The 27,105-nt window shown below is 63.0% G+C and overlaps 8 protein-coding genes across 8 annotated transcripts; all 8 read left to right on the top strand.

Annotated features, from left to right (window-relative positions):
- Positions 1-1,311: 1,311 nt before the first annotated feature.
- LMJF_03_0590 (putative DNA repair helicase) lies at positions 1,312-5,391 on the top strand (the record flags this gene model as incomplete). The annotated part of the gene is made up of 1 exon (XM_003721687.1): positions 1,312-5,391. The coding sequence occupies one exon, from the start codon at positions 1,312-1,314 to the stop codon at positions 5,389-5,391; it is 4,080 nt and encodes a 1,359-aa protein (XP_003721735.1).
- Positions 5,392-6,000: 609 nt separating this feature from the next.
- Positions 6,001-7,218, top strand: LMJF_03_0600 (putative arginine N-methyltransferase; the record flags this gene model as incomplete). The annotated part of the gene is made up of 1 exon (XM_003721688.1): positions 6,001-7,218. One exon carries the CDS (start codon positions 6,001-6,003, stop codon positions 7,216-7,218), a length of 1,218 nt encoding a protein of 405 aa, XP_003721736.1.
- A 1,523-nt stretch (positions 7,219-8,741) lies between these two features.
- LMJF_03_0610 (kinase-like protein) lies at positions 8,742-9,791 on the top strand (the record flags this gene model as incomplete). Its single annotated transcript, XM_003721689.1, has 1 exon — positions 8,742-9,791. The coding sequence occupies one exon, from the start codon at positions 8,742-8,744 to the stop codon at positions 9,789-9,791; it is 1,050 nt and encodes a 349-aa protein (XP_003721737.1).
- Positions 9,792-10,978: 1,187 nt separating this feature from the next.
- LMJF_03_0620 (hypothetical protein) lies at positions 10,979-13,006 on the top strand (the record flags this gene model as incomplete). The annotated part of the gene is made up of 1 exon (XM_003721690.1): positions 10,979-13,006. The coding sequence occupies one exon, from the start codon at positions 10,979-10,981 to the stop codon at positions 13,004-13,006; it is 2,028 nt and encodes a 675-aa protein (XP_003721738.1).
- Positions 13,007-14,640: 1,634 nt separating this feature from the next.
- On the top strand, positions 14,641-15,618 carry LMJF_03_0630 (conserved hypothetical protein; the record flags this gene model as incomplete). Its single annotated transcript, XM_003721691.1, has 1 exon — positions 14,641-15,618. One exon carries the CDS (start codon positions 14,641-14,643, stop codon positions 15,616-15,618), a length of 978 nt encoding a protein of 325 aa, XP_003721739.1.
- A 798-nt stretch (positions 15,619-16,416) lies between these two features.
- On the top strand, positions 16,417-18,258 carry LMJF_03_0640 (conserved hypothetical protein; the record flags this gene model as incomplete). The annotated part of the gene is made up of 1 exon (XM_003721692.1): positions 16,417-18,258. The coding sequence occupies one exon, from the start codon at positions 16,417-16,419 to the stop codon at positions 18,256-18,258; it is 1,842 nt and encodes a 613-aa protein (XP_003721740.1).
- A 2,464-nt stretch (positions 18,259-20,722) lies between these two features.
- Positions 20,723-23,404, top strand: LMJF_03_0650 (hypothetical protein; the record flags this gene model as incomplete). The annotated part of the gene is made up of 1 exon (XM_003721693.1): positions 20,723-23,404. The coding sequence occupies one exon, from the start codon at positions 20,723-20,725 to the stop codon at positions 23,402-23,404; it is 2,682 nt and encodes an 893-aa protein (XP_003721741.1).
- Positions 23,405-24,585: 1,181 nt separating this feature from the next.
- On the top strand, positions 24,586-26,868 carry LMJF_03_0660 (conserved hypothetical protein; the record flags this gene model as incomplete). Its single annotated transcript, XM_003721694.1, has 1 exon — positions 24,586-26,868. One exon carries the CDS (start codon positions 24,586-24,588, stop codon positions 26,866-26,868), a length of 2,283 nt encoding a protein of 760 aa, XP_003721742.1.
- Positions 26,869-27,105: the final 237 nt, after the last annotated feature.

Raw genomic sequence — 27,105 nt, forward strand, 5'->3', positions numbered from 1 at the left:
GGCGAAGCGTGCATGTCTGACAGATACTCGCCGCACGCGTCTGTGCATGTGTGCCGGCGGCGCCGCCACGCAACTCGCGCCCACGCGTAATACTGCACGCTTCTTCCTCGCACAGCCGCACACGCACGCGACAGTCGTCTGTAACGCAGCGAAGAACTATATCTGTTGTTAAACCCGCGTTGTGGCGCCACACACATAAAAGAAAAACGAGAAAAACTTCAAAACATTCAGAACATCGCAACGAAGGCCGGCGGCGGCCGCCGCTGCAAGGGCCCACGAGCGCGTTGCGGCATCGTCGGAGCGCTGCCCGCCGTCTCCACGCACCCCATCCACCCCCTCCCCCTCCTCTCATCCTCCTCCCTCCGCGCCTTGTGCGAGGAGGGGGGTGGATGGGGTGCGTGGAGACGGGCCGGTGGCGGCAGGCGAAGAGGGAGGTGAGGTGGAGAGACCACGAGGATGGGTCTGCCCACCACGCAGAACATGTTGTCTTCGGCGAAGGGTGTGTCTGCGATGAGCCGCATGCTCCTCTGCCTCTGCATCTCTCTTTCCTTTCCGTGTCCCTTCCACTCTTACGGGGCGTCTCCGTGTCTGTGTGCACGATGCTATTTCGTGAATGCAACGCTCGAAGTATATCGAAGAGCTGCACACACATACACAGCTCTCTCTCTCTCTCTCTCTCTGTGCGTGTGTGTGTGTGTGTGTGTGTGTGTGTGTGTGTGTGTCTCCGCCCCGCCACCATCATCATCACCACCATTGCCGTTGCCGTGCCGAGCGGGGGTAAACCAGGAGAGCGAGTTGGGTGAGTGGGTAGGAGATGCTGCCCCAGCAACTTCACTGGCCTAGCTCTTGATGGGGACAGCAGCACGCGCCAGCGCATTCCACGCCGTCACACATCACTGACACGCATACACAATCTTGACATCATAGAACCGATCAGGATAGACAGCGAGGGCGACGCATCTTCCGTAGGCGCACAGACGCACGTCGGCGCGTGCTGCCTCCATCCTTCCCTCCCTTCCACTTCGCGGCACGATGCCCCGCGTCGGCCCCTATCAGATACCCTTCCCCTATGCACCATATCCGCTGCAGGAACATGCCATGACGGCACTCCGCGACTACCTCGAACAGCATCGAGGGGGCGATCACACGGAGTGCACAAGCAGCCGATGCCGGGCGAGCCACACCGCGTCAGCCACAGTGCCGTGGACTTCGCCACCCCCATCACCCACAGTAGCATCCACCAGCGGTACTAGAAGCTTTCCATCTCGCGTAGCGGTGCTCGAATCGCCGACCGGCACCGGCAAGTCGCAGATGCTGCTGAACAGCATCCTCTCGTATCTCTTCGATCCTGTTGAAGACGCCAAGGATGTTGACGGCACAGCGAGCGGGAGCGGCAGCAGCGTAGTTGCTGAGCCACCTGCTGCGATGGCGACTGCTTCTACTCATGACTCGGAAAAGGCCGCTCTGGACTATTCCCCGCCCTCACCGACTCTGGACGAAGTGCTCCGTCAACGACAACTAGAGGAAGAGATGGTGCAGGTGCGTCGAGAGCGGCGCGCACGCGTTCGCGCGCAGCGGCGGCAGATTCGGCAGGCCCGCAAGCTCATGCGCCTTCAGCAGCAACTAACCAACAGCGGTGGCGAGCACGACTTTCTGCTCACCCAAGACCCCCTCGCGTGGTATGCAGAGCAGCTTTCGATGAAGAAGGCGAGGCTCCGTGGTGACGACCTCGTAGACCTGCACAGCGCAAGCTCACTCTCTTCGTCTTCGTCATCATCATCCTCGTCCTCTTCCGCGCGTGAGGACGATGACGACGCGGAGGCCCAGCTTGAGGCGGCGCTCTCAACACTCATTCCTCTGCGCAAGCCGAAGGTCTACTTTGCCAGCCGCACCCACACGCAGCTGCAGCAGCTGATGGAGGATCTGCAGCGCACCGCCTTTGCCCGGCTACCGCTGCGACCGCGGCATCGCAAAATCGAGCCGCTGGAAAGTGCAGCTGGGCGAACGGCGGGGGAGGGGATGGGGGGGGTTAACGACACCGATGACCCTGCTACCTCTTCAAAGTCCTTGGGCTCTCCTACCCATGCGTGTCCTGTAGCGGCAGCATCACGACCAACGCCTTCACGACAGCAGCAGCAGCCTCGCCGTCTCACAGCCGTACACGTGGCTGGCAGACCGCACCTCTGCTTGAACGCAGCCCTGCGTCGCAAGGCTGGTGGCAACAATGACCGCCTGAACTACTACTGCCGTGAGGCCATGCACTTCGAGCGCTCCAAGCAGGGACGGCAGTACCGGCGCCAGCAGCAAGAGCACCCGCAATACCAGCCGCCTCACCTCACCGACCGCCCTGCCGTACGCAACATCGAAGATGCCACGGGGGTGCAGCAAGAGCTGGAGGACGACAAGGGATGCGTGTACTGTGTCGAGTCGCACCTCCGCTCCTTGATGACGTACCTACGTGACGAACAGCGTCGTGCGGATGCGGCCACAGACCCCGTCGACGCTGCCAGCGGCGGTGCCAGTGCTTCCGGCAACGGTGGCCCGCCCTCTTCAGTCTACACCATGGACCGCCTTCGGCGACTGGGGGCGGAGCTGCAGGCATGCCCGTACCTCGCCACGCGCCTCCTCCTCAGGGGGGCCGACGTGGCCTTTATCCCGTACGGCTACGTCCTCGACGAGGGCCAGCGAGCCGTGCTTCTCGGCGGTGCAGCAACGAACCCGGCGACGGCAGCAGAGGCGGCGGCTGTTTTCGCGACGCCCAGTCGATCCACCCCGGCGGCTGAGGGTGGCGGCGCCTTGCAAAACGATGTCGCACCGCACAGCCCCCCGTCCCTCGGCACCGTTCTCTATCATCGGCGCCAGCGTGTCACGGCCACGGCGACCTTCAGGCGGCGACGGCAGCAGCAGCAGCAGCGTGGTGGCAATGTGTACGGGGGCGACGACGACGACGAGGGGGAGGAGGAGGCGATATGGAGTACGATGGCGCGCAGTGCACCGCCTTCTCTTTGCGGGGACATCTTCGTATTCGATGAGGCGCACAACATCGCCGATCACTGCCGCTCAACCAGCACCGTCACTGTGGCCCCATGGCATCTCCTGCTCGCTCGACGGCTCTTCGAGACGTACCTGGCGCGTTACGCGTCGCGACTGCTGACGCGCAACAAGCAGCGGCTTCGCGAGCTCGTGCATTTTCTGAGCAAGCTGTCGGGCTTCTGCGAGCGCGCAGACTCCGCTGCCGTCCTCGGGGAGGGTGGGGGCGGGGAAGGCGACATCGCACCATCACTCTCAGCGCCGTCACCACCACTCATGCGACTCCCCCAGCCATCGACGACGACTCCAACAACCGCCGCACGCACGCTTGTCCTACCCTTCCACACATTTCTCTTCGATGCCGGCATCGACAGCGTCGACGTGTACGCGTTCCTGACCTTCCTGGTCGACTCGCAGCTGTTGATGAAGCTGCAGGGGTTCGTCTCCTATGCACTGGATGCGGAGCTGCAGCAGGAAAGAGAGTCGGTGTCGACAGCGATGAGAACGACGATGACCGTCAGCGGCACGGACAGCAGCGCAGGCTCGACGGCTGGCGTGAAGCGGCAGCGTGGCAGCGGCGTCGGTGTAGGCGTCAGCGATGCGCATAACGAGGCACAGCGGCAGCGGCGCCTCTTGGCATCTCTTGACCTTCCCGACAATCACAAGAAGACAGCTGAGGGGGAAGCTGCACCTCCCCACCTCTCACTCGCGGAACACCTCTCGCAGCAGCTGCAGCCGGCCGGTGTGGCGATGACGGCGGCAGCGCACGCAGGCGCAGTCGCCCCGGCTGACCCCGTGCAGCTACGCGCGTTGACGGCCGAGGCGCTGCAGTGCGTCGAGCGACTTCTCTGTGCGCTGTACGTCTCCAACACCACCTCGACGAGGGTGCTGTGGACGCCGTCATCCTTGTCACCGACGTCACCGGCACGGCCCGCAGGTTGCGCCGTGCGACAGGGGGCACTGAAGGTTATACAGCTAGAGCCTGGTATGTACACCTTCGCCCCACTGGTGCTGGAGGCGAGGGCCGTGGTGCTGGCCGGCGGCACAATGCAGCCGCTGGCCTTCACATGTGGACCCCTGCTGCCCGCGCAGGCAATGGTTGGTGGCGACGCTGGCGGTGATTGTGGTACCGCGAGCACGATTGGGCGATCTGCCGTAGAAGTGGCTGTTGAAGGAATCGGCGGCAGCGACTACGTCCACTGCATCGACGCGTCGTTGCAGGGCGGTGTTGCACCTGCGCCTGGTCCGTCTGCCTTTCACCTCATCTCCGAGGGCCACGTCGTGCCATCGTCGTCAGTGCAAGTATGGGCCCTCGGTATCGGACCAAGCGGACTTCGAATGGAGCTCAGCCAGCAGGCGCTCGGTCTGCGAAGCAATGCCGCCAGCACGTCCAACGACACCGGCTCTTCACGCATCGGTGTCAGCAGCATCATCAGCCCACACGCCCACCGTGTGCTAGCGGAGGTGGGGTGCACGCTGCTAAACCTCGCCCGAGTGCTTCCGCCCGCTGGCGCCATCTGCTTCTTCACGTCGTACGACGTCATGGACGCCGTCGTGGCCGTGCTGGAGAGCACTGGCTACTACGCTCAGATCAGCGACGTAAAGCGAATCTTCAAGGAGACGCGCAACGGCGGCGGCGGCGGCGGCGGCGGCGGAGGAGGAGGGCGGATCACCGCCGGCGGAACGGACGGAGGTGGCGGCGAGGCCATCGCAGAGCTTCTGCGCGAGTACCAGGAGTGGATCAGCGGTGAACCTGCCAGTCACGGCGCTGCTGAGCGTGCGCCGGGACCGTCGTCGACTACCGCGTCCTCGCCTGTCAGCACAGCTGCCGCGTCCCAGCAGCGGCAGAAGCCGTCCCGTCGCGGTGCCTTCCTGTTCGCCGTGATGGGAGGTCGCCTGTCGGAGGGGATCAACTTCGCCGATGACCTCGGCCGTGCGGTCGTCGTGCTTGGCATGCCGTACGCGAACCCCACCGACGTGGAGATGCGGATGAACCTAAAGCACATTGTCGCGACACGGCTAAGGGCGAACGCCGACGCGGATCGTCGCGGCATGCGTGGGACGGCAGGGTCAGCATCCACGCCCTCGCCCGCATCCTCGTCCCCGTTCACGTGCGCAGAGGAGTGGGGCTTGTACATGGACAGCATGATGCGCACCGTCAACCAGTGCATCGGCCGCTGCATCCGCCACGCCGGGGACTATGCGACGATCATCCTGCTCGACGCGCGGTACACGGAGCGGCCGGACGCTCGCCGACGCGTCTCTGCGTGGCTGCAGCCGTCCATGCGTGTAGCGCAGACGTTCGGCCAATGCTTCAGCGGTGTCCGCGAGTTCTTCGCGGAGCGGCAGCCGAAGGGCTGAGCGGACTGTCTCCCCGAAAAGCATGGGCCAAACCCGAGTGAAGTCCATAGGTTATGGGAAGTAACGTCCACAGCAACGCGGATGATGAGAGCAGCAGCAGCATGCGCCACGGCGCCTGCAGGACGCCCTGGCGACTCTCGTTATTGGGGCCCGCTTTCAGTAATGAACGATAAGACACAGAAGACGTGAGCAAGCGCGAGCGTGCGCGTGTGCGGGTTGCGTATTGTGGAGTCTTGTGGACGGCAGCTACAGGCGCAGCGCCGCTCTCGTCGCCTCTTTCCTCCCGCACACGCTCACGTAACGGCCAATGCGCAGTCCGACACACACACACACACACACGCCTCAGCATCCGGAGACGTCGTCCGCACCCCCTCGCCTCTGCACCTCGCCTCTTGTCCTCTCTGTCGATCCTCCGCTCTTCCCTCCTCCCCGCGGCCACACACACGCAAACTCAAGCCGCTCTCACAGATTGAATTTGCCTTGCGTCGTTGCGCCCGACATCACCGACTTTGTCGCGCTCCCTTCCTTCCTCTGTCTCTCCCTCTCACAGGCGCACACGCGCACGGACTTGTCTCCACGGAACTGTTGCCTCGCCTCGTGTGACCTTCGATGCCGGCTAATAGGGACATGCGCACGGGCGCGCCTACGCAGCGCGGCGAGTCGCGCTCAGCAAACGCGTCCAAGGTCGTGCTGACGGAGTCGCTGCTCGCCACGGATGCGGAGAAGAACCCGACGTCGAAGAGCCTGTACGGCGACTCCGCCGCGCGCATCTCTAGTAATATCAACATGATCCACGACCACCAGCGGCTGCGCGCCTACGAGGTCATCTTCCGCAACGTGCGCGGCAAGACACTGCTGCATCTTGGCTGCGGCATGGGGCTGTACACGATGCTGGCGGCGCGCGGCATGGCGAAGATGGTGATCGGCGTCGACAGCTCCGCCATCGTGGACGCGGCGCGCGTCGTGGCTGAGCAAAATGGTCTGAAGAACATTCTGTTTATCCGCGGCCGTCTGTGCGACGTGCTGCACCAGCTGCCGGGCGGCATGAAGTTCGACTACGTGCTCTGTGAGTGGATGGGGCCGCTGCTGCTCAACGAGCGAGTCCTGACGGACGCCCTCTACGCCCGCGCCCACCTTCTCACGCCGTCGGGGGCGCTCTGCCCTAACCGCGCCTCCCTGCACGTGGTCGCCGTGTCGGACTACTCATTCCGCCTGGACACGGAGGACTTCTGGAGCAACGTGTACGGGTTCCAGATGGAGCCGATGAAGGAGCTCGTGCGGCAGGAGGTAGAAATGTGCGCTATCCCCGGCAGCAACATTGTGTCGGCGCCGTGCCTGGCGCACACCGTGCACATGGACACCTTGGAGGGCTTGACGGTGGAGGAGACGGCGACCTACGAGGCGCAGGCGAACCAGGCCGCGGCGAGCCGCGACAATGAAGAGGAGAACCCTGTCGAGCACCGCTGGGTGCCGACTGCGGTGGCGCAGCGAGGCTACGAGGCCGCCTTCACGCTGAGCATTACTCGCAACGCGACGGTTCACTACCTCACCTTCTACCTGGACGCCGCCTTCACGAGCAAGACGAACCCCGGCGCCAACTTTGTGCTGGCAGTGCGCCCCGGCGGCGAGAACAACTGGACGGAGGTCAGCGTCGGCCTGCGTGAGCCCCTGCCGGTGAATGTGGGAGAGAAGATCCAGGGCACGTTGCGCATCTACACGCCGGCGGACAAGGGTGGCAAGATCACGGTAGTAGAGGTGACAGCGAAGACGGAAGGACAGGTGGCGGCAGTCGAGACTTCGGGCACCTACTACTACCAGTCCTACTAATCAAGCATGTGGAGGGGAGGGGGGATGGTGCAGCGGCAGACATGCGCGGTCGCGTGTGTACGTGTGTACACGTGGAGGCAAGCGGGGAAAGGGGGGGGGGGCACGGGCGCCACTGGGGCCACCGCTCCGATGAGCTTGTCTGCGCTCCTCCCTTTCGCCTCTCCCCCACCCCAGCTCTTGTGCTTCTCCCTAAGTCTAGTGGGGATGGGCGGCTGCCATCCGCCCAACTCCAAGTGGGCCTTCTTTCGTGCACACACGCACACACACACACACACACACGCAGGCGTCAACACCTCTGTACACGGTGGGGATGAGGGAGGAGGCGGCGGTGCCTGAGCCCCGCGTACGTTAGCATCGGTGGTGGATGCATCTAAGGCTTAACATCCGTAACAGGAGCAGCACCTTCGCATGCGCCCGTTTAACAGAAACACGGGGAGAGAACAAGGCAACCTGGCAGTGTCCACCCAATCACCACCGTATCCTCACAGAGCCGCGGGAGTCATGGGTGGACGGATGACCGTGGTCTCCGGATCATCCTTGGCCCTTTCCATCTCACGAGACCTACTCGCCAGCATCTCCAGTCGCTCTCTCTCTCTCTCTCCGATTCCCACCCCTTCTTCTCTATCGACGTGTTTCTATGGACGGCTGTTGTGTTCTCTCGGACACCTCACGTGCAAGCGTGCTCCTCGCACACACACACACGACGACGACATGCGAACGACTGCGCCCACCTCATGTGTCCTCATCCCTCTCCTGTGTGGTGTCAGTCCTCTGCCTTTCGACCTCGTCTCAGAATCTAGTGGCGCCCCAGCACCACCACCCCTCTCTCTGTCTGTGCGGGGGGAGGGGGTGATGTCCCGGGCGGCGCTGCGCCGGAGTGGCCTGCGGCAGTGAGCACGTCTGTGCCATCCACGTGATGGGGGAGCGGCTATGAGGTGGGCGGGTGGAGTTCGAGGCAGAGGCGGTGCCCAGAGGACTGAGGCGGCGCACGAGCGGTAACGCGCGCGTCTACGGCTGCTCGGCACCACGCGATGGGGTGCTGTGGAGCAGGGCCGGGTGGCTCGCGCGGCCTTTGAGCTCCCGGTGTGTTGTATGGCAGCGAGACGGTGTGGACATGGACACCATCTTTGCTCGCAACGCTTCTCCCCTCACCACCACCTCGCTCCCTTCCTCCCCGGTTCTCGCGCCAGCAGACCCAGAGGCAGCAGTCGTAGCAGCGCTGCACGCCAGCACACACACACACACACACACACACACACATCTGTCGGTTGCATCTCGCGAGCGAAGATTCCTCTCTCTGCTGTGTTACTCAGTCGACACCCCCATTCACCCACCCATCCTAAAGCCTTCTTTCAGCGGCGCCTTGTGTGCCGTGCTGTCGCCTATCCACTCAGCCTCTCGTCGTCCCTCTTCGCTTCTCCTCCAACCTCACGCCACCCGTCGCTGTGAGAGCAAGAGGTGCGGGCCACGCAACACAGCACCCATCTATATAGTAAGGCGCTGTGCGTGACGCCGTAGAAGCAATGATGAGCCGTGTCCCTCGTCCACACATCCACCAGCGGATCTCGGTAGAGGACATCATGAAGGGCAACCGCCGCACCCTCGCCAAGGCCATCACCCTTGCCGAGAGCTCCAACCCTGCCGACTCCACTCGCCTGGGCAACCTACTCCGCGAGATTCACCAGATGGCGACGGTGCGCACCGTGCCGCGCTTCGCGCTCTCTGGCAGCCCCGGTTCCGGTAAGTCAAGCCTCCTGGACACACTCGGCTACTACCTCTGCGAGAAGAAGAACATGCACGTTGGCGTTCTGGCTGTCGACCCATCCTCTACCATCACGCACGGCAGCATTCTCGGTGACAAGACCCGCATGGAGAAGCTTGGCACGCACCTGAACTCGTACATCCGTCCATCGCCATCCGGCGGGCACCTCGGCGGCGTCACCTCGCGCGCGTGGGAGGCGCTGGAAATCTTCGAGGCCGCGAGGTTCGACGTCGTCTTTGTCGAGACCGTCGGCGTTGGCCAGAGCGAGACGCAGTGCAAGGACCTCACGGATATGATGATCCTCCTCGTGCCGCCCGCCAGCGGGGATGAGCTGCAGGGCATCAAGAAAGGTGTCGTCGAGGTGGCGGACATGGTCGTTGTCACGAAAAACGATGGCAGACGCAAGCCCCTGGTGCAGCAGACCATGTCCGCCTACGCCCGCGCCGTCATGTACACGGAAGAGAAGCAGGGCTTCGAGAAGCCGGTCATCGCCGTCTCCGCCGAGGAAGGGACGAACGTGCCGGAGCTGTGGGAGGCGATGCTGAAGATGTGGAACGCGCGCCTCGAGAGCGGTCAGATCGCTCACCTGCGCCGCGCCCAATCGACGAAGCACTTCTACAACTATTTCGAAATGGAGCTGCTGGCGAAGGCGCGGCGGATGACAAACCTAGAGATGCAGAACATGGCGCACCGCGTCTGGGAACACGAGATGACGCCGCGCGAGGCGGGCGACATCATGGTGCTGCGCACGTTGCGAGAGCACTTGGCCGCGGATGCGGCCGTGCAGCATGACGCCGGAAAAAGGGCGTGAGGAGAGAGCGAGCGAGCATGAGTGGAAGGTAGAGAGCAAGGCGAACCGTCATGGGGGGGGGGCACAAGGAGGAAATCGAGAGACGCGGCAGTAGATGAACTGGCTGATCGGGGTGTGCACACACCTACACACACACACAGAGAGAGAGAGAGAGAGAAGGAAAGCGTGCACAGCGCAGCGGTGCCGGACCCACCGCCACAACGGCAGTCGCGTTGGTATAGAAGAAGCACGAACAAGCGAGGTTGGGAAGGTCACATCCTTACATCATGAAGAAAAGCATGTGTGTGTGTGTGTGTGTGTGTGTGTGTGCGTGAGAGAGAGAGAGAGAGAGCGTGTCTTGCGTGCCTCCTCCCCTCGCCCCATCGCTGCTCGCTTGTGCGCTCTCAGTCTCGCACTCCTCCCTCCGACACCGCGCGCTCCTCACTGGCTGCACTGCGTTCCATGGCAGCAGGCACAATTCAAAATGCTAGTAGGCGATGGGACTTCAAACACACACACATGGGGATAGCGTAAGCAGCAACTCAGCTGCACTCTACCACCACTCTCCTGGCCCCCTCCTCTCCCCTTACCCCTTATCCTCTCTCGCCTCTCGCGGCTCCGTGAAGGAGGTGTTGGTGTGGCGGGATGGAGGCCCGGAGAGTGCTGGTAGAGGAGCCGTCGATGAAGCGCGGTCTTCACCGAAGGGACCGTAGTGTGGCACGCGAGCGCACCTCTTTCCGAGTGGGGGAGGGGGTATCAGCCTTTGCGGTGTACCACTGCATCACTCGCACCACGCTTTCGTTGGTAACCGCCACGACGGCGCACCGTCAGGGGCGCCCTCCTTCTTCTGCATCTGCTCTGTCCGTCGCGTCGCCTCTATTCCAGCGCCACACGGATGTGGGACGAAGCATGCATGCGTGCACCACGCGCACTCCACCACCACCACCTCTCTCTCTCTCTCTCTCGCGCTGTCTCTCGTCTCTGCGTTATCGTACTCTGTTACCCATCGGTGCCGTTGAGAGTGTGTCCTTCTTTTCTGCTGTTGGCAACGCGGTATTCTCCACGTTCGGCACGCACACACGTGTGTGCGTACGTGTAGTCACGTGTGTACCTCTGAAGAGCATCCGGCTTGTGGGCGCTGTGCACCCGCTCCACAGACCCGCACACACACACACACACACACACAAGGATACGCCTCCTTCGACATCATGTACGGCGTGACACGGTACTTGCGCTACATCGCCGGCGTAGGCGGCAGCGGTGGGATGGGGGGTATCAGCAGCACCGGCACCAGCAGCAGTGGTGGTGATCTACGCGGTCCCGCAATCAGCTATCGCAACTCCCTCCAAATCGCCGATGCCTTTCAGCCGGTGCAGCACCGCAATCAGTGGCCCTTCGATCACGTGCTCATCGACGTCTCCTTCTTCGCCAACTCCCTCGGGTACCTCACACGCGACCTGGTCGGCCACGAACGCGACTGCGAAACAGTGAAGAATGTCCACCGACAGCTGCAGACCGTCATCCTGCGCCGCCTCCAGCCGCGCAAGAGCCTCGCATTCCTGCTAGACGGCAGCGAGCCGCTCTGGATGCTCGAGCATCGACGCCTCTTCCCTGGCCGACGGTACGACTCCAGGGTCTATCGTAGCTGTGCCTCGCCGATGCCCTACCTGCTGGAAGAGAAACTCCGCGGCACGGCCATGGAGCAGCGCACCCCGCCCTCGGAGGCCGTCATCAGCGGTCCAGCCACCCCCGGACTGGCAGAGGGCAAGATAAGTGCGTATCTGCTGGACCTTGCAACCCGCACTCTCCGGCCTCCGACGTTCCCGCCGCTCTCCGACTCCACGGTCACGGCGAAGGACACAGTCTGCCTGGTCGGCGGGCCCGAGCTCGCTTGGTTGGCTGTTGGTATGACGCCGTTTCGCAACATCACGAGCGTGACGCTGCAGCAGGGGGAGCTGAAGAGCTGCTCGCTGCAGGAATCGATGGAGTGGATGCGGCTGGCTCACCTGCTGAAGGCGGCGCCAGAGCAGGTGAACGGCGACGGTGGCGAGGCGTTGGCGCTGCAGCGGCGCCTGGCCGCTGTCCGTACGGATCTAGTTCTACTCGACCTTCTGGCCAATGGTCATCCCACTACAGGGCTGCCGCAGGTGCTGGCTACGCCGTTCGCGGACGTGCTGGACGCGTACGTGGATATGGAGAAGGAACAGCACAGCGCCGCAGCGCCAAGCGCGCCGCAGAACGTCGGGCGCCTTCGTAGCGTATTATTCGACGAAGAGCCCGTCACAGGCGTGCACCTTGAGCAGCCAAGTCTGCGACTGCGCTTAGTGTCCCTGCAGCAGCTGCTCGTGCGCATCGTGCGGGCGTTGTCCGGAGCCCACGTTGGTCTGCCAGCCGGCAACCGCCCCACCCCCCACGCGGCCACGCTGCTGGAGATGACGCTGCAGACACACGGGCTGCTCTGCGGTGGCGGCGTGCCGTCTCAAGCGTGGAGCCCCACGCCCGATCCGGCAGATGCCTCGAGTGGCGGCAGCAGCACCGCCGCCTTGAACGGCACCGTGCTTCTGGACAAGTTCCCGAGGCTGTCGGCGGAGATGCTCCTACAGCACGTGACTTACCTCCTCAGCAACGAAGCGAAGCAGCGAACGGCGAACGCGGCTGACGGTGCCGGCGAGGGCAGCGACAGCATCTACCTGAGCCCGCAGCGCACACGGCACTTTGGGCTGACCGGCGTCGAGACGCTCCTCCTCAGCGCAACGCAGGCAGAGCAGGTGAACCAAGTATTGCCCTTGTACGTTCGCGGCCACACCCTTCCTGACGAGGTGGCGTCGGACATCACGCAGACACGCAACATCCACGAGGCCGTGCGCAAGACGCAGCGGGTGCTCAGTCGCGTGCTGCAGCAGGCCAGTCAGGAACTGGCCAGTCAATCTGGCAGTGGCACCGCCGCGGTCGATGATGCTGGCCACAATGGTCCGCACCCCGCTCTCGCCCATCTTCCGTCGCACTTGTTTGTGCGCACCGCCGGCGCTCGCGGGCCACCGCCGGGGTGGGAGTACTACGGCGTGCACCTTGGCATCAAGGCAGAGGCCATGAACGTGCGGTACAACCTCAACGCATCTGACACGGCGACGCTGCACCTCATTGACAGCAGCGGTAGCAGCAACAGCGGTGGCGTCACCGCGACTGCAGGGAGCGAGGTTGGTGCGGAGTCGACCCGCAGTGGCATGCCCGGCTGATGGACGTCGATGCCGTGCTCTGCCTTCCCCACCTCCGCAGAGAAAACGGAGGCAGCGCCAGCGGCAGGATCGCTGCGCATCTTGACGTGGAACACGCCGTTCAGTTGCCACAGCGGAGCACCGACGCGACTGGGCCGGGAAGGCATCGACTAGTGCTCTCCAACGCGGTATGCAGCAGCAACACCAGTAGCACACCGCGAAGTGGGGTCCCTACGCGCAAGGCTTTCGCGCGTGCTGCCTGGTGACTTCAGCGGAATCCCCAACCAAGCTCTACAATCTCCCCGACGGGTCCGAGTGCAAGGACGTGTGGGCGGTGGTGAAGCCGAACTTCCAGCTACCGTCCGCCACAGCAGAGGAGAACGGCTACACCACCGATGCCACCGCGAACGCATACGCGCAGAAACTCACTGAGCCGAAGCTCTACGGCCGCCCTCATCGGGCTCTCTTCGCGTCGACGCAGCTGCCGTCCAACGTGGACGGAGGAGGGGTGCACACGCAGGTGAACAAGCCTTTCGAGGAGCATCCCGACGACCCCTTCCTCTCCGGCCACTCTCGCGTGTTGGTCCAGTTTCGCATGCCGTGCGAAACGCCGAAGAAAACAAAGCCATCCCCCTCCCACCCCAACGCCCCTGGTGATGTGGATTCGCATGATGGGATGGGATGGGATGGGATGACGGGCGTGAGGGGAGGAGGACGAGGAGGAGAGGGGGTATCGAATCCGTAGTCGGGGGCTGCATGGCGAGAGGAGGCGCGGGGTTGTTCAAGTCGCTGGCGCGTGACCTACACGCGAACACACAGGCACGCATGTGCCTATGCGCGCTCTGGGAATGCTTCCCTGTGTGTGTGTGTGTGTGTGTGTGTGTGTGTGTGTGTTCCACTGGGCAACGTGTCTAACCGGTGGACGAAAGGGTGCGGGCCGGCAGCGCTGCGTCCGGCGCGAGGTAATGGCTGACTGATGTGGGTGGTGCTGTGTAGTCTCACGTACCGACTTATGTGGCGTGCGGCAGTGTTGGTGTCCGTGTTGTTACAGGCTTTCGCTGATGGCTGCACAGAGGCGCGCACACGGACAGACCCGGCGCGGAAGGCAGTGTACGGATCGTGGCGCAGTAGAGGAGCGCGGCAAAGACACGAGGAGGGGCACTGTGAGGTGGTGAAAGGAACGGCACCGACTAGGCGAGATGCGGGCGGTGGTGGTTTCGACGCTACAGACGGAGCTCACGGTAGGCTCATCGGATGATACGTGCGTCAGGTGTTTGGGTGTGTGTGCGCGCGTGCGTGTGTGTTGGACCCCTCACGAACCGCTGCCCTCCCTCCCTCCCTCCCCCCTCCTACCTCTCTCTCTCTATTCCTCTTTCTGCTCTCTGCCACGCACTGCTCACACATGTAGTGGATTCCCCACTTGGACGACCTCCTCGTCCCTCCTCTTAATCGCCCTCTCCTCTCACCCTCACCCCACCTTTTCCTGCTCACCGTCGTCACTACCATATAGCCACACCTCCATAGCAGCCCTCCTCTCGTGTGTAGCGGCGGCGCATCGTAAAAGTGTCTGCGAGAAACGAACAGAGCCTCGGTAAGACGACACTCATCCGCGTGCGCGGCTACACACACACACACAGGCATACTCATCACCAGGCATGTCATTCCGCTACACGAACCATCTCGTGGCAACCCTGAAGCACCGCCTCTTCCTCGAAGCGGCGCACCGGCAGCTGGTTCGCCAAACCTTCACCGGCGTCTGCAATGGCATTGAGGTAACCTGCACCGCGTACGGCTCCGTGGTGGGGATACGGATGCTTGATCGCGCGGTCTGGGAGCCGCACTACCAGGTCGCGGCAGACAACAAGTCCGAGGCAGCAGCAGCAACACCAACAGCACCAGCCGCCGCCTCTCCATCGCGCCCCTCGTCGTCGTCCTCCTCCTCCTCCACCGCGAGCGGTAAGACAGGGATCGACCTGGTAAAGCTGTCCGCCAGCATCCAGGCTGCCACGTGGCAGGCGATACAGAAAGTGCGAGCCGCGAAGGAGGAAACACACAGCCGCTCGCTTCGCCGAAACCCGCAGGTGCTCGCGGAGGCGAGGCTGCGCGACTGGTATGAGCAAGACGCCAACACGCTGCACCCGCGGCCCTTCGATGGCCTGAAGAACCTCGAGGCAACGGAGTGGATGCAGGCAGTGCGCTTCGGCGTGCCTCAGCCGGCGCGCTACCGGCGCCCCAATGCGGCACCCAAAGACCTGGGGGAAGGTGGCGATGGCGCGCACACGGACCAGAAGCCGCGCGAGACGATCACGGTGCTACGGGACGAGGACTGCGACCCTGCCAACATCCCGATCGGCTCCGTCCATCCGCTCTTCGCACCTGGTCTGCTGCAGCTCGAGGTGGACCCTAACGTTGCAACGAACGGCGGCAGCCGCGTTGATGAGTTTTTTGTGCTGAGCGAGCAGCGGAAGGAGATGCGGCGTGATGAGGAGGCTTTCTGGGAGCGTGTCGAGCTCATCCGCCGCAGCCAACTTGCCACGATCCCGAAGGGTGGCGTGAAACGTGGCTACGCAGACATGGCTGATACGGTGCAGGACAGCATCGAAGAGAAGGTGCAGCTGCGCTTCACACAGTGAGAAAAGGTGTGGTGGGTGACCTTTTTGGGGGTGCGCTCCCTCAGCCAATGATGTCGATGCCGCTGTGCATATATATATATATATATATATGTGTGTGTGTGTGTGTGCCTGCGTACATGAGGAGGACTAAAGGGTGCCAACGTGTGCCTGTGTGTATTGCGGAGAGCAGGATATCGCATGAGAAATGAAGTCCGTCTGTGGCTCATAAAGGGCACCAAGGGAGGCTCCCTTCACGCTGCTTCCCCCACCCCCATTCCCGTCGTGAAAGCCCCTGCACTGCGGCGGTGTTTGCTGGATTCTCGCCCGCATATTTCGACCATCCTCTCTCTCCTGAACAAACGACACCATTACTCCCGCACGCACACACACATCGTCACTCGTTGCGAGCGACTCTTGTAACTTCTTCCCTCTTTCAACCGACACACACACACACACACACACACACATCGCCGACATCGCGAGACGGCTTCGTCAGTGTGCAGCCTCGCTATTTCTGGAGATCTGGTGTAGGAAGACGTAAAGGGCAGCGTGCTACGGACAAGACGGACTCGGCCAGCGCCTGCCAACGCCCTCGCTGCGTCATTGGCGGCGAACTCGTTTCTGCCGTTGCGTTGTTTGGAGAGAGGGGGAGAGAGAGGGAGAGAGGGGGAGAGAGGGGCTGTGTTCGACACGCATCATCGGCGGCGGACGAGTGAGCGCACGCCACTGTTGGTTGTTCTGCCGCCCTTCGCTTTCCTCTTCGCTCGCCCTTACGGGCTTCCCCCCATCCCCTACACACCACCACCACCACCACCTGCAATGCTACGCCGAACGCTGCACTGTTGCACGGCTGTGCGACACACAAGTGTACCGTCCTTTATGCAGCACCCGGTCGAGATGGCCTTCTACTTCCCACGCTTCCACCCCGACACGCACGTCAACGCGGCAGGTATACCGGAGCTGATCGACGCCGTCGGGCTAATGACGCGGCATTCGCGGTCATCTCGTGCGGAGAGCACCGCATCCGCCTCCACTTCGGCCGCGGAGAGCGCCATGTCGCGTGCGCTACCGCCGACTCGGTGGACGACGACCGTCTCAGCGACCGCGCAGCCCACGACGGATGCCTCCGTGGTCGAGGCGCAGAAAGACAACGCGAAGAGCCTCTTGCTGCTGGAGCGCGGCATCGACATCCTCAACAGCGTCGGCGGGGTGCGCAACCCCACGGTGGCGAACCTTCTCCGCCCCCTCTACGCCGCCCGCTTCGAGATGCTCAACGGCAGCGAGCACCTGCCCCGCTCTGAGTATGCGAAGCGCATGCACGTGCACAAGGCCATCCTCCAGCAAGCCGCTCCGCTGCTCTACTACGACGCCTGGGACAAGTCTGATGTGCACCAGCTCGACACGTCCTGTGTTTTGGTCGGCCACTTCATGAAGGCATTCTGCGCGCTGCATCCGCGTCCCTTCCACCCCGTAGCCGCTCCCGCTACCAGCGGTGGCGCCGGTTCCTCCCAAGCGTCGTCGACGACGACGACCGCCAGCAGCAGCAGCAGCAGCAACAGCAACAGCAATGTCACATCATCATCGTCGGCACAATCAACACCCAAAGGTGCATTCAACCCGGCCGAGTGGAAGATGGCTGTGGGTGACGATGGAGAGGGTGCGTACCTGACCCTGTCTATTGTCCAAGACCGCGTGGAAGAGCTGCTGCGCCTCGCCACCGCGGCGTACGACAAGCACGGCAGCACGCACCCGGAGCTGCGCTGGCTGCGGCCGAAGCTGCTGGTTTTGAAGGGGCTGCTCACCATTCCACTCACGGGGCACCTTCTCCACGCGCAGCGGTGCATCGAAGAGGCGGCCCACTACGTCGACGCTCTGACGAAGCGCACGAATCTGCTGCTCGACGGACTGAAGGAGCGCACGCATGAGCCGGAGCTCGGGCTCTACATGCTGCTGCAGGCGGAGATCGCCGCCCGCGTCTTTGACTGGGATGTGGCGCCTGGCCAGGTCGATGGTGATGTGGTGAATATGTTCACGGACGCCGCGGGCTACTACGCCGACCCGCCAAACACAACGCTAGATGGAGACGCCATCATGTCGGAGCGCAAGCTCGCGGAGCAGCGGTTCGAGGTGGAGGCGTACGCGTGCTGCCTGCGCAGCTACGCAGCCTTCTTGCTCGGCGCGTCGCGACCCGAGGCGACGTCCACGCGCGACTCACCGGTGTTTCTCGCGAAGCAGCTCTTCTCGCTGAACCCGCTGCTCACCGTGGCGACATCGTCTTCGCTCATCTTCAGCGATGTGCGGAACGTGTCGGAGCTCCCCCTGGACATGTGCCGTCGCCGCACCGGTGAGGCCCTCGATCGAGCCCTCAAGCTGAACCGCATGCTTTACCCCGACTTCCGCCAGAACGCGCCCGCGGCGGCGACGCTCATGACGATGGCATGCATGTACGCGGACACGCGCGACTACCTGTACGCCACAGGGCTCTTCGAGTCAGCGAACAAGGCCGTGACGTACAACTTCGGCGACACCTCGCTCGAGCACGTCTTCCTGCAGAAGTTACGCTATGAGTTTCTCGCGGGTGTGGGGTCGGAGCAGGAGGCGAAGACCGCATCGCACGAGGTGGTGCACCTGCTCAAGCGCATAGACGCGCTGCCATGCTGATGTGCACCACCACCACCACCATGACCACTAATGCGGTTGGCTGTCATCGCGGAGCAACGGCGAGATCGATGGTCCGGAGAGGAGAGGAGAGGAGAGGAAAGGGATGAGGAAGAGAGCCAGAGAAGTCTCACCTGCCCTCTGTTCTTCCAGATGGGTTTCTCCCTCACTTTGTTTTCTCTGGTGGTCGCAGGCACGCACACCTCTCAGTGCGGGGTGGCGTCTCAGGGGGGGGGGGCAGTGGGGGGCAGGCAGCCCACCACCACCCCTATCCCCTTGCCCAATGCCGAACCGCTTCTGACGGCTACAGAGGAGGGGGAGGGGGGGGTGATGTCCCGGGCGGCGCTGCGTCGGAGTGGCCTGCGGCAGTGAGCACGTCTGTGCCATCCACGTGATGGGGGAGCGGCTATGAGGTGGGCGGGTGGAGTTCGAGGCAGAGGCGGTGCCCAGAGGACTGAGGCGGCGCACGAGCGGTAACGCGCGCGTCTACGGCTGCTCGGCACCACGCGATGGGGTGCTGTGGAGCAGGGCCGGGTGGCTCGCGCGGCCTTTGAGCTCCCGGTGTGTTGTATGGCAGCGAGACGGTGTGGACACGCCGCGGACGAAAATAAGACGAGAGTTTATCACACACACACGCACGCGCAGGCGTGGTGGCGGTGATGTTGAGTCGTTGTGGAAGTCAACGATTTTTCGTCGTTGCGCACCTCGCCTGTCCTCTTGCGAGTCGTCGTTGTTGTCTGAACGTCGATGGTACTGGCGCCCCTCCTCCTCCTTCTCCCTCCCCTCCCCTCGGACGAGTCGAGGGCGTCCGCACCGGTGAGGGAGAAGGGGAATGCTGGCGCGCATGCACGGGTTCGTGCGGGAGTTGTTTGCTGATGCCGGTGACGTTTTGGGGCGTGGCAGGGGAGGAGGCGCGTGTAGGCCGTGACGTCTTCCCGCATTCCCCCTCTCCACGTCTGGCGCTACTCTGGACAAGGTGAAGGGTGGTAGTTCGATGCCGATGGTGGTGCAGTTCCACGTGGCGGCGGCTCGTTACTGCGGAGGAGGAGGAGGAGGGGGTGTGCACACGCGCGCGCGTCGCTGATGATTCACTTCGCGCTCTAAGAACGGAACGAAAACAGAGAAAACGAGTAAAACGGGAAGAACGATAGACGCCGACGGTGGTGAAGGCGACGTTGTACCTTGTGTGGCATGCGTGGGGGGATGGGTGAGTGGGTGGGTGGGGGCATACTGGCCAACGCCGGTGCGAGTGAGGGTATGAGCGTCTCCCCCCCCCCCAACCCTTCCGCCGTAGTCGCGCTACACGAGCCCTCCTTGAGCACGGGTGCGCTTGTTCCGGTGTAGGGCACTCATTAAACACGCCCGTCGATGTGAGCCTCTCCCTCCAGCCGACACCGGCCATGCGCACGGCACTGCTTGTACCCCGGCTTCCACCCACTCACCCACCGACCCACCTCTCTGTCTCGCTCCCTTTCGTCGGCTCACTGCCACACACCGCACACGCACACATACCCGCGAGCAGCAACCCTTCTTCGGCCGCCTCTCCCACGCCCACCCCCCGCACACGTTCTTGCACGCTGGTCTCTACATCGCCCACTCTTTGACCAGTGAAGCCCACCACCACTACCACCACCACCACCCCCTCGCCTCTTTTCTGCTTCCTTCCCCTCCGCTGCTACACGTGCCTCTGCATCCTATGTGTGTGCTCTGTGTGTGTAGGTCCCACCCTCGCCACTGAACCCCCCCCCCGACACACACACACACATCACCCTGTCTTGCACCCGAACGCCGCGACTCACCTGCATTCCGTCCTCACCACGGCACACGCTTAAGCAACGCTGAGGTAGCGGGAGGTCATTGATCAGGCGGCGAAAGGGTTCGCACACGCCTGCGCGGATGTTGTAGCCGCACCTTCAGAGACCCCCGCATGAAGAGAGAAACACCGAGTGGCTGCCCCACACCTTTCTCCTCTCCTCATCCATTTTATTTTCGCTTGTGTGTTTGCCGGTCGGACGCTGGCTGCGTGTGCGTACTCGTTGTGTTTTGTTGTTACTGCGCTGCGCTGCTGGCTGATCTCTCTCTCTCTCTCTCTTTCTCTCCCCCACATACACACACGCCTCTTCCTCCATCCATCCATCTGCCGGCCTGTCTCCGTGTGCGTGGCATTAACAGGTGCACGCACGCACAGACGACGGAGAGCGAGACGACAACGTCTATCAACGTGACGTAAACGGAATATATATCGATTGAGCGTGTGTGTGTGTGTGTGTGCGTGTGAGGGGAGGCACCGCGCGCATCACTGCGTGCCCTCGCCCTCGCCCTCGCCCTCGCCCTCGCCCCCGCCCCCTCCCGCTATCGGTGTTCACACTTTGGACGGTGGGTTAGAGCACATAACGCATAACTCTACCATTTTTGCTTGCACGCCCTACTTTCCACACGTTTTTTCTTTTCCTTTTCCTTTCTCGTGATGGCCACGATGGCCGTGATGGACGCATCGTTGCCGAAGACGACGACCGCGATGACGAACACGTGTCAGGGCTTCGCCGCGCCGCTGCCCCATCCTGCCGCCGTCTCCTCCCCATCCCCCTGCCAGCAACCTTCTACGCCAATTGACACTCTCGCCCGTCAACTCCATCAAGATCCATCACCGCAGCCGAAGCAGTACTGGGAACGTCGTCGCCACTCCAGCTCCTCTCTCGCGGTGTCACCTTCGGCTTCGTCCGCCTCCTCCGCGTCGCACGCTTCTCACACGGATGCGTACGAGGTGGCGGTGGTAGCGGAGACGCGGCGCACGGACGTCGGTGGCTCCCTGCTTCAGCAACCGACTTCGCTGCCGTCATGCACGGTGAAGTCGTACGGCACCGCCTCGGACATCAGCGACGACGGCTCACGCAGCTCCTTGAGCGCTGTGGTGGCGGTGCACACAGTGGCCAATACCTTCGACTTGATGACGACGCAGACGGTAGGCTACAGAACGCCAAGCACCCGCGCCGAAGTCCAACCGGGTCAGCTCGAGCACCACGCGCAGCACCCGCAGCAAAGGCAAGGGCAAGTCATGTCCAGCTACGCGGTCGAGTTCTCGGCGTACGATCCGCACAGCTTCACCCTTTTGGATGGCAACGCACACATGGTTGGCGGGGTCGGGCAGAGCGAGCCGGCACCGCTCGCCAGAGACACGTCGCAGGAGCCGCTGGCGCCGGAAGGGGGCGCCAACGTTGGCGCTGGACCGGCTGAGGGCAGACGGCCCGCCAGCCCCGCCGCTGGCGGCAACGTGGGCGGCAACGGTCCTGCGCCAGTCTTTCTGCCGAGAAGCGCGCAGTCGCCAACGGGGCCGCCGCCGACGTTTGTGGAGCTCGTGATGCGGCGTGTGGGGAGCACATCACTCCTGCAGTTTCTGTGGGTGGTGCTGCTCGTGGTCATGCTGCTGGTGGGCAACGCGTTTCAGGTGATCTTCCTCAACTTCTGGATCCACCAGTTTCCTACGAAGCTGAATCCGCAGATCGCGCCGGCGTCCTCGTCTTCCGCGAGCAGCGGCAGCGGCACCGACAGCAGCAGCGGGAGGCATGCCGAAGCCCTCGCGAGCAGCTACACCACCTTCGTCATCTCTGCCGTCCTGTTCCCTGCCTTCTTCGTTGTGCTCCTCATCACCTACGCACTGTGGCGGCGACCGAACCTGCGCTTCACTCGCGAGTGGGCTGGATGGCGGCTGCTGTTCGGTATTGGGGCCATGGACGCGTTGAACAGTGCCTTGGCCATCTACGCCGCCGCCAACACGCCGGAAGTGCTGCAGGCGCTGTTCGTCTCCCTCGTCCCCATCTACTCTGCCATCTTCACCAAGTGGTTGCTGAAGGACCCGCGCGACTACGCCAACCCGTACGTCGTGGTAAGCTTCGTTCTGATCGCGACCGGTGTAGCGCTTGCCTCGCTGTTCAACCAAGTCGTGACGCACCATCACCACACGGAGGACAGAAGCGGAAGTGGTCACGCCGGGGTGAAGGAGCTCCTGGTCGCCGTCTTTTCGGACGGGTCATCGTCATCACTATCTCCCGTGGCGCTGGACCGCCGACTGTGGTGCTTCATCTTCTTTCTTTCCGTTCCGCCAACGGTGCTGATGAACGTGTGGCAGACCATGTACATGATTCGGTACACAAGCAACGATCAGCTGATGGCCTACCTTGCCGAGCACGCAGATGAGGCGGAATGCGGAGAAAGCAGCAATGATGTGGCTGCGGGTGCTCCGGGGCAGAGCACCCCGCTGCTGGACAGCGCCAGAGACAGTCACGGCGACGCGCATCATTGCCCCTCCCCGGCGGCGGGAGAAGCGGTGGAGCGGGTGCCGCTGCAGCCCTCGGTCGTCTCCGTGTCTAGGTCCTTGCCGCATGGGTGGGTGCACCAGCAGCACATCCCGCACAGCGAGCACCTCCTGCACGGCGAGGATGCGAGCGTCAAGCTCGTCATGCTGACCTCCGACACAGCTATTCAAGCTATCCTTGCCGTTGTGTTGATGCCGATGGACGCCCTGCCGTGGTTCGGTGGCAGTCACTCGATCCGCGAAGTCGTGCAGAACCTCGACGAAGGCATTGACTGTGTGCTACACTGCCCCCGCAACATGCGTTACTGCATCTTGTATAGCACGGGCTTCGTACTCGTGTACATCGCCTCGGCCTACCTCAACCGCTACAGTGTGACCCTCTGCTCCATGGTCAGCCAGCTCTCCGGCCCCATCACAGCCCTCGTCCTCATTGCTTTTCCCACCCTGAACATGACCGACGACGCCTCACCGTGGTACGTGAGCGTCTTCGCGATCTTCCTGCTGTCCTGCGGCACTGTCCTGTACGTCTACTGGGATGAAATGACGGTGGAGGAGAAGGCAGTCGGTGAGATGCAGCTGAAGTGGGCAATGATGCAGGAGCAGTCGCCCCGACACGCGCCGTCGTTGGCAGAGGGCCAGCGGTACCACGAAGTCGACAGCGGTGTCAATGGCAGCAGTCTCGCCACATCGCAGTCCGGCGTGTCGCAGCCGCAGCAGCAACAGCATCGCCATGCGCGATCGCGGCGCTACTGCCGTCGTCGACAGTCCGGTTACGCTGTCGTGGTCGACCAAGACGCGTCGGATGCCTCGGCCAGCGGACAACCGCACCGCTACTGATAGAACCGGAGGCATCGCCCCACCACCACCACCACCACCCACCCGCCCACCCGCCCACCCCTCCTCTCTCCTCTGACGGCTGACAAGCGTTGTGGCGACATGCGTGTGGGTAGTGCATTGGCTTGTGTAGAGGGCGCCAGAGGTGGACCTGCGCGTGTGTGTGTGTGTGTGCCCCCGCTCTTCCGCTCTCACCAGTTATGGGGCGCCGGCGCCGGTGTCATCGTCGCTAATGGGACTTGTCGGTGGCGGTGGCGGTGGTGGTGGTGGTGGTGGAAGAATAGGCCAATGCTGAGAAGATGGGAAGGATGCGGATATTAGTGGTGTGTGTGTGGGTGTGGGTGTGGGTGTGGGTGTGGGTGTGGGTGTGGGTGTGGGTGTGGGTGTGGGTGTGTGTGCCTGAGCGTTGATTGCTTCTGACAGTGGTGACGACGCAACTATCATCGAAACCAAAAATGAGCTGCCGTGTGCTCGCCCTCAACTCTCTCTCTCTCTCTCTTTCTGCCTCTGTGCCCTTGACAGCCGCGAGGCACGCCTATCCTACCTGAGTGAATCGCTTGTGGACCCCACCCCTCTCGCCTACACCTCACACGCCGAAGTACCCCTGTCCGCGAGTACTCGCACACACACACACACACGCATAAACATATATATAGGGCGCACTGTCCACACCTCTCGCACCCCATCAAGAGCGAATGGGGCAGTACACACCCGACGAGTGGTCGGTGTAGCGGCGCTGCCTCGCTGCACACACACACAGACACGATGTCACGCGTCGTGCTCGGGTCTGGCTGGGCGTGGTCTCTCACGACCCGCGTTGTGGGTCGAACCACCCAACCAAAAGCCACGCACAAATCGCCCAACTTCCAGAGCTGCTCCCCTCCTCCCCCCCCCCCCGGGCATCACGCGCCTGTGCGCACCGCTGTCCCCACCCTACGAAAGAAAACGATGCCTCTCCCTCCCTCCCCTCCCTCCCCTCCCCTGCCTCCCCCCCCCGCATCCGCGTCGTAACCTCCGCACAGAGCCCCCTCGTCTTCTTTCATTTGTGCGGCCCTGCACGCTCTCTGCTTACCTCTCCCTCTCTCTCTTTCTGTTGAGCTCTGCGACCTGCACCTCTGTGCGTGGGGTTCCTCTCAGTTGCGGACGCCTATGCGTGCGTGTGCGCCCCGCCCTTCCCTTTCAGCATGTCCCCCATCCACAGAAAGCACATGGAAGTGCTCGGGCTGGGTGTGAAGGGCACAGCTAATGACGCGAGCAACACCCAGCGCCCCGCTGGCGCGCTATCGCGGGAAGAGGAGCAGCTGCCGCGGGAGTCATCCCTCACCACCGGCGCCACGGCGGCGGCGGCAGCCGCCGCAGCGTCCGGAGACGTGCGTCATGGTCCTCTCCCGGAAGAAGACGACCTTAGCAACGCCACCGTTGTCCTCGCAGCCGCTGCCGAAACAACAGCGACGAGGCCACCGATCTTCGGCAGCGGCCTTCGCAGGTTCTCCGACGCCCTGGCGTCTTTGCCGCTCCGCCACCTGCTCATCAGGGGGTCCAGTTTTGCATCCCCCCTAAGGATCACGTCGGTTTGCCTGGAGCCGTGCCATACACCTGGCGCGGAGGAGACGGCGGCAGCGACTCGGATGACGGCGCCCGCACACGATGCGGGCGCCAACGTCGTCACTCTTATGCGCTCGCTGCCCAGCCGCACCGCCTCTGTCGTCATGCCCTCCCTGCGCGCCTTCCGCGAGCGGCTGTGCAAGATGTCGCTCACGCAGATTCTGTGGATTATCCTCCTCGTCGCCCTCGTGATGGTCGGGAACTTCATGCAGATTGTGATGCTGAACTTCTGGCTCATCTCCTTCCCCTCCGATGGGACGCCTGGCAACTACACCGCCTTCGCCGTGCCGGGCATCTTTTTCGCCGTTCTCTTCGTGCTCCTCCTCGGCGCCTACACCGCGATTCGGCGGCCGTCGCTGCGCTTCGCCAGGCACGCGCACGGCTGGGTGATCCTCATCGGTGTCGGTTTCTGCGACGCCTTCAACAGCTGGTTGGCCACGTACGCCGCGTCGTACACCTCCGAGGTGCTGCAGGCGCTCTTTTCAAACCTCTGCCCCCTCTACGCCGTGTTCCTCTGCAAGTGGATCCTGCACGACACGCGCCGCTACGCCAACGTCTACATCGTCTCCGTCTTTGTGCTCACCATATGCGGCATCCTCGCCGCCTCGCTCTACGGCCTCATCAAGGACCACAACATGGGCGAGGGCAAGTGGTGGATCCTCATCTTCTTCCTCTCCATGCCATTTCGCGTGCTCATGAACGTGTGGCAGTCCCTGTACATGATCGTCTACACCCACGACCCGAACTTTGTCCTGTGGCTACGCATGCGGCTGGCGACCGCGGAGGAGGCCGCCGAACCGGTCTCCGCCGCGGAGAGGGGCAGCAACGAGGTCACGCCCGACACCTCCGACACATTTTTCCGGGGTGGCGCCGACGTGGTCGCTGGCCCCGCCTCGCCTCTGGACGCCGACTGTGCAAAGGTGGCATCATCGATCGCGCGCTATAACGACCGCACGTTGATGAGTGGACTCGAGGACGAGGAAGACGACAAGGAAGAGCTGCGCAACGCGAGACCTGCAAGGCACGCCAAGACGAAGCTAGCAAACTCGGTGAAGCCCAGCTCCGTAGATGCTAACGACGATGATGCTGTGGGGGACAGCACGGAGGCGCATGAGCCGGTGGCAAGCGACAGCTCTGATGGCACTGCTAGTGGTGGTGTTGCCATCACCCCTGCAGCATCGCCAGACGAGCCCGCTACGAGTCGCGTGAATGAGCATGGTGCGGTGCATGACCTGAGTGGTGTTGAGGACGGTGAATACTTGCGTCCGACCGCGACTGGTGCACCGCCGCTGCCGACGCGGACCATGTTCACGGTGCGCTACAACCAAGGCGAGGACACCGTCGTCAAGCTCGTCATGCTGGCGGGTGAGACGGTGATACAGCTGTGCTTCACGTTGTGCCTGCTCCCGGCGGACGCGCTGCCGTGGTGGGGCAACAGCGAAACCGTCAGCGCGACTTTGGACAACTTCGCCGAGGGCATCCGCTGTGTCTTTACAATCCGCGACAACTTCCTCTACTGCTTCCTGTACACGCTCGGCTTCGTCTTCACGTACGTCGGGTGCGCCTACCTGAACCACTATAGCGCTGCCCTGTGCTCCATCGTTACCCAGCTCTCCTCGCCCGTCACAGCGCTCATGCTCGTCATTGTGCCGAGCTGGAACGTGCAGGTGGACGGCGACTCGCCGTGGTACTACAACATGTTCGCCATCTTCTTCCTGTGTGTCGCAGCTCTCATCTACGTCATGTGGGAAGAGATGACGGATGCCGAGAAGGTGCAAGCGGAGTACGAGCTCAAGATGAAGGAGCTGCGCGTGCGTCCGTCGTCGCACGAGGCGCCACATCTCGTCACGATGCAGGGGTGAGATGGCGCGCAGACCTGTACGGGTGCGTGAGTGGTGAGGGCGAAAGTGGTTATCGGCGTGCACACGAGTATGTGTGTGCCGGTGTGTTCAGAGTTCTCTCTCTCTCTATATATATATATGAACCAAGGGATACAGTGGAAGGATGTGTGTGCGTCGACGGCGGGCAGGAGAGGTGTTGAAACCCCCTGCTGGTGTTCGAGAGTGTGGGTATCGTTAGGTAAGAAACGTGTGTCCGGT

The sequence above is a fragment of the Leishmania major genome, chromosome 3 (genome assembly GCF_000002725.2).
Source record: "Leishmania major strain Friedlin complete genome, chromosome 3".
In the NCBI taxonomy this organism is placed as follows: Eukaryota; Euglenozoa; class Kinetoplastea; order Trypanosomatida; family Trypanosomatidae; genus Leishmania; species Leishmania major.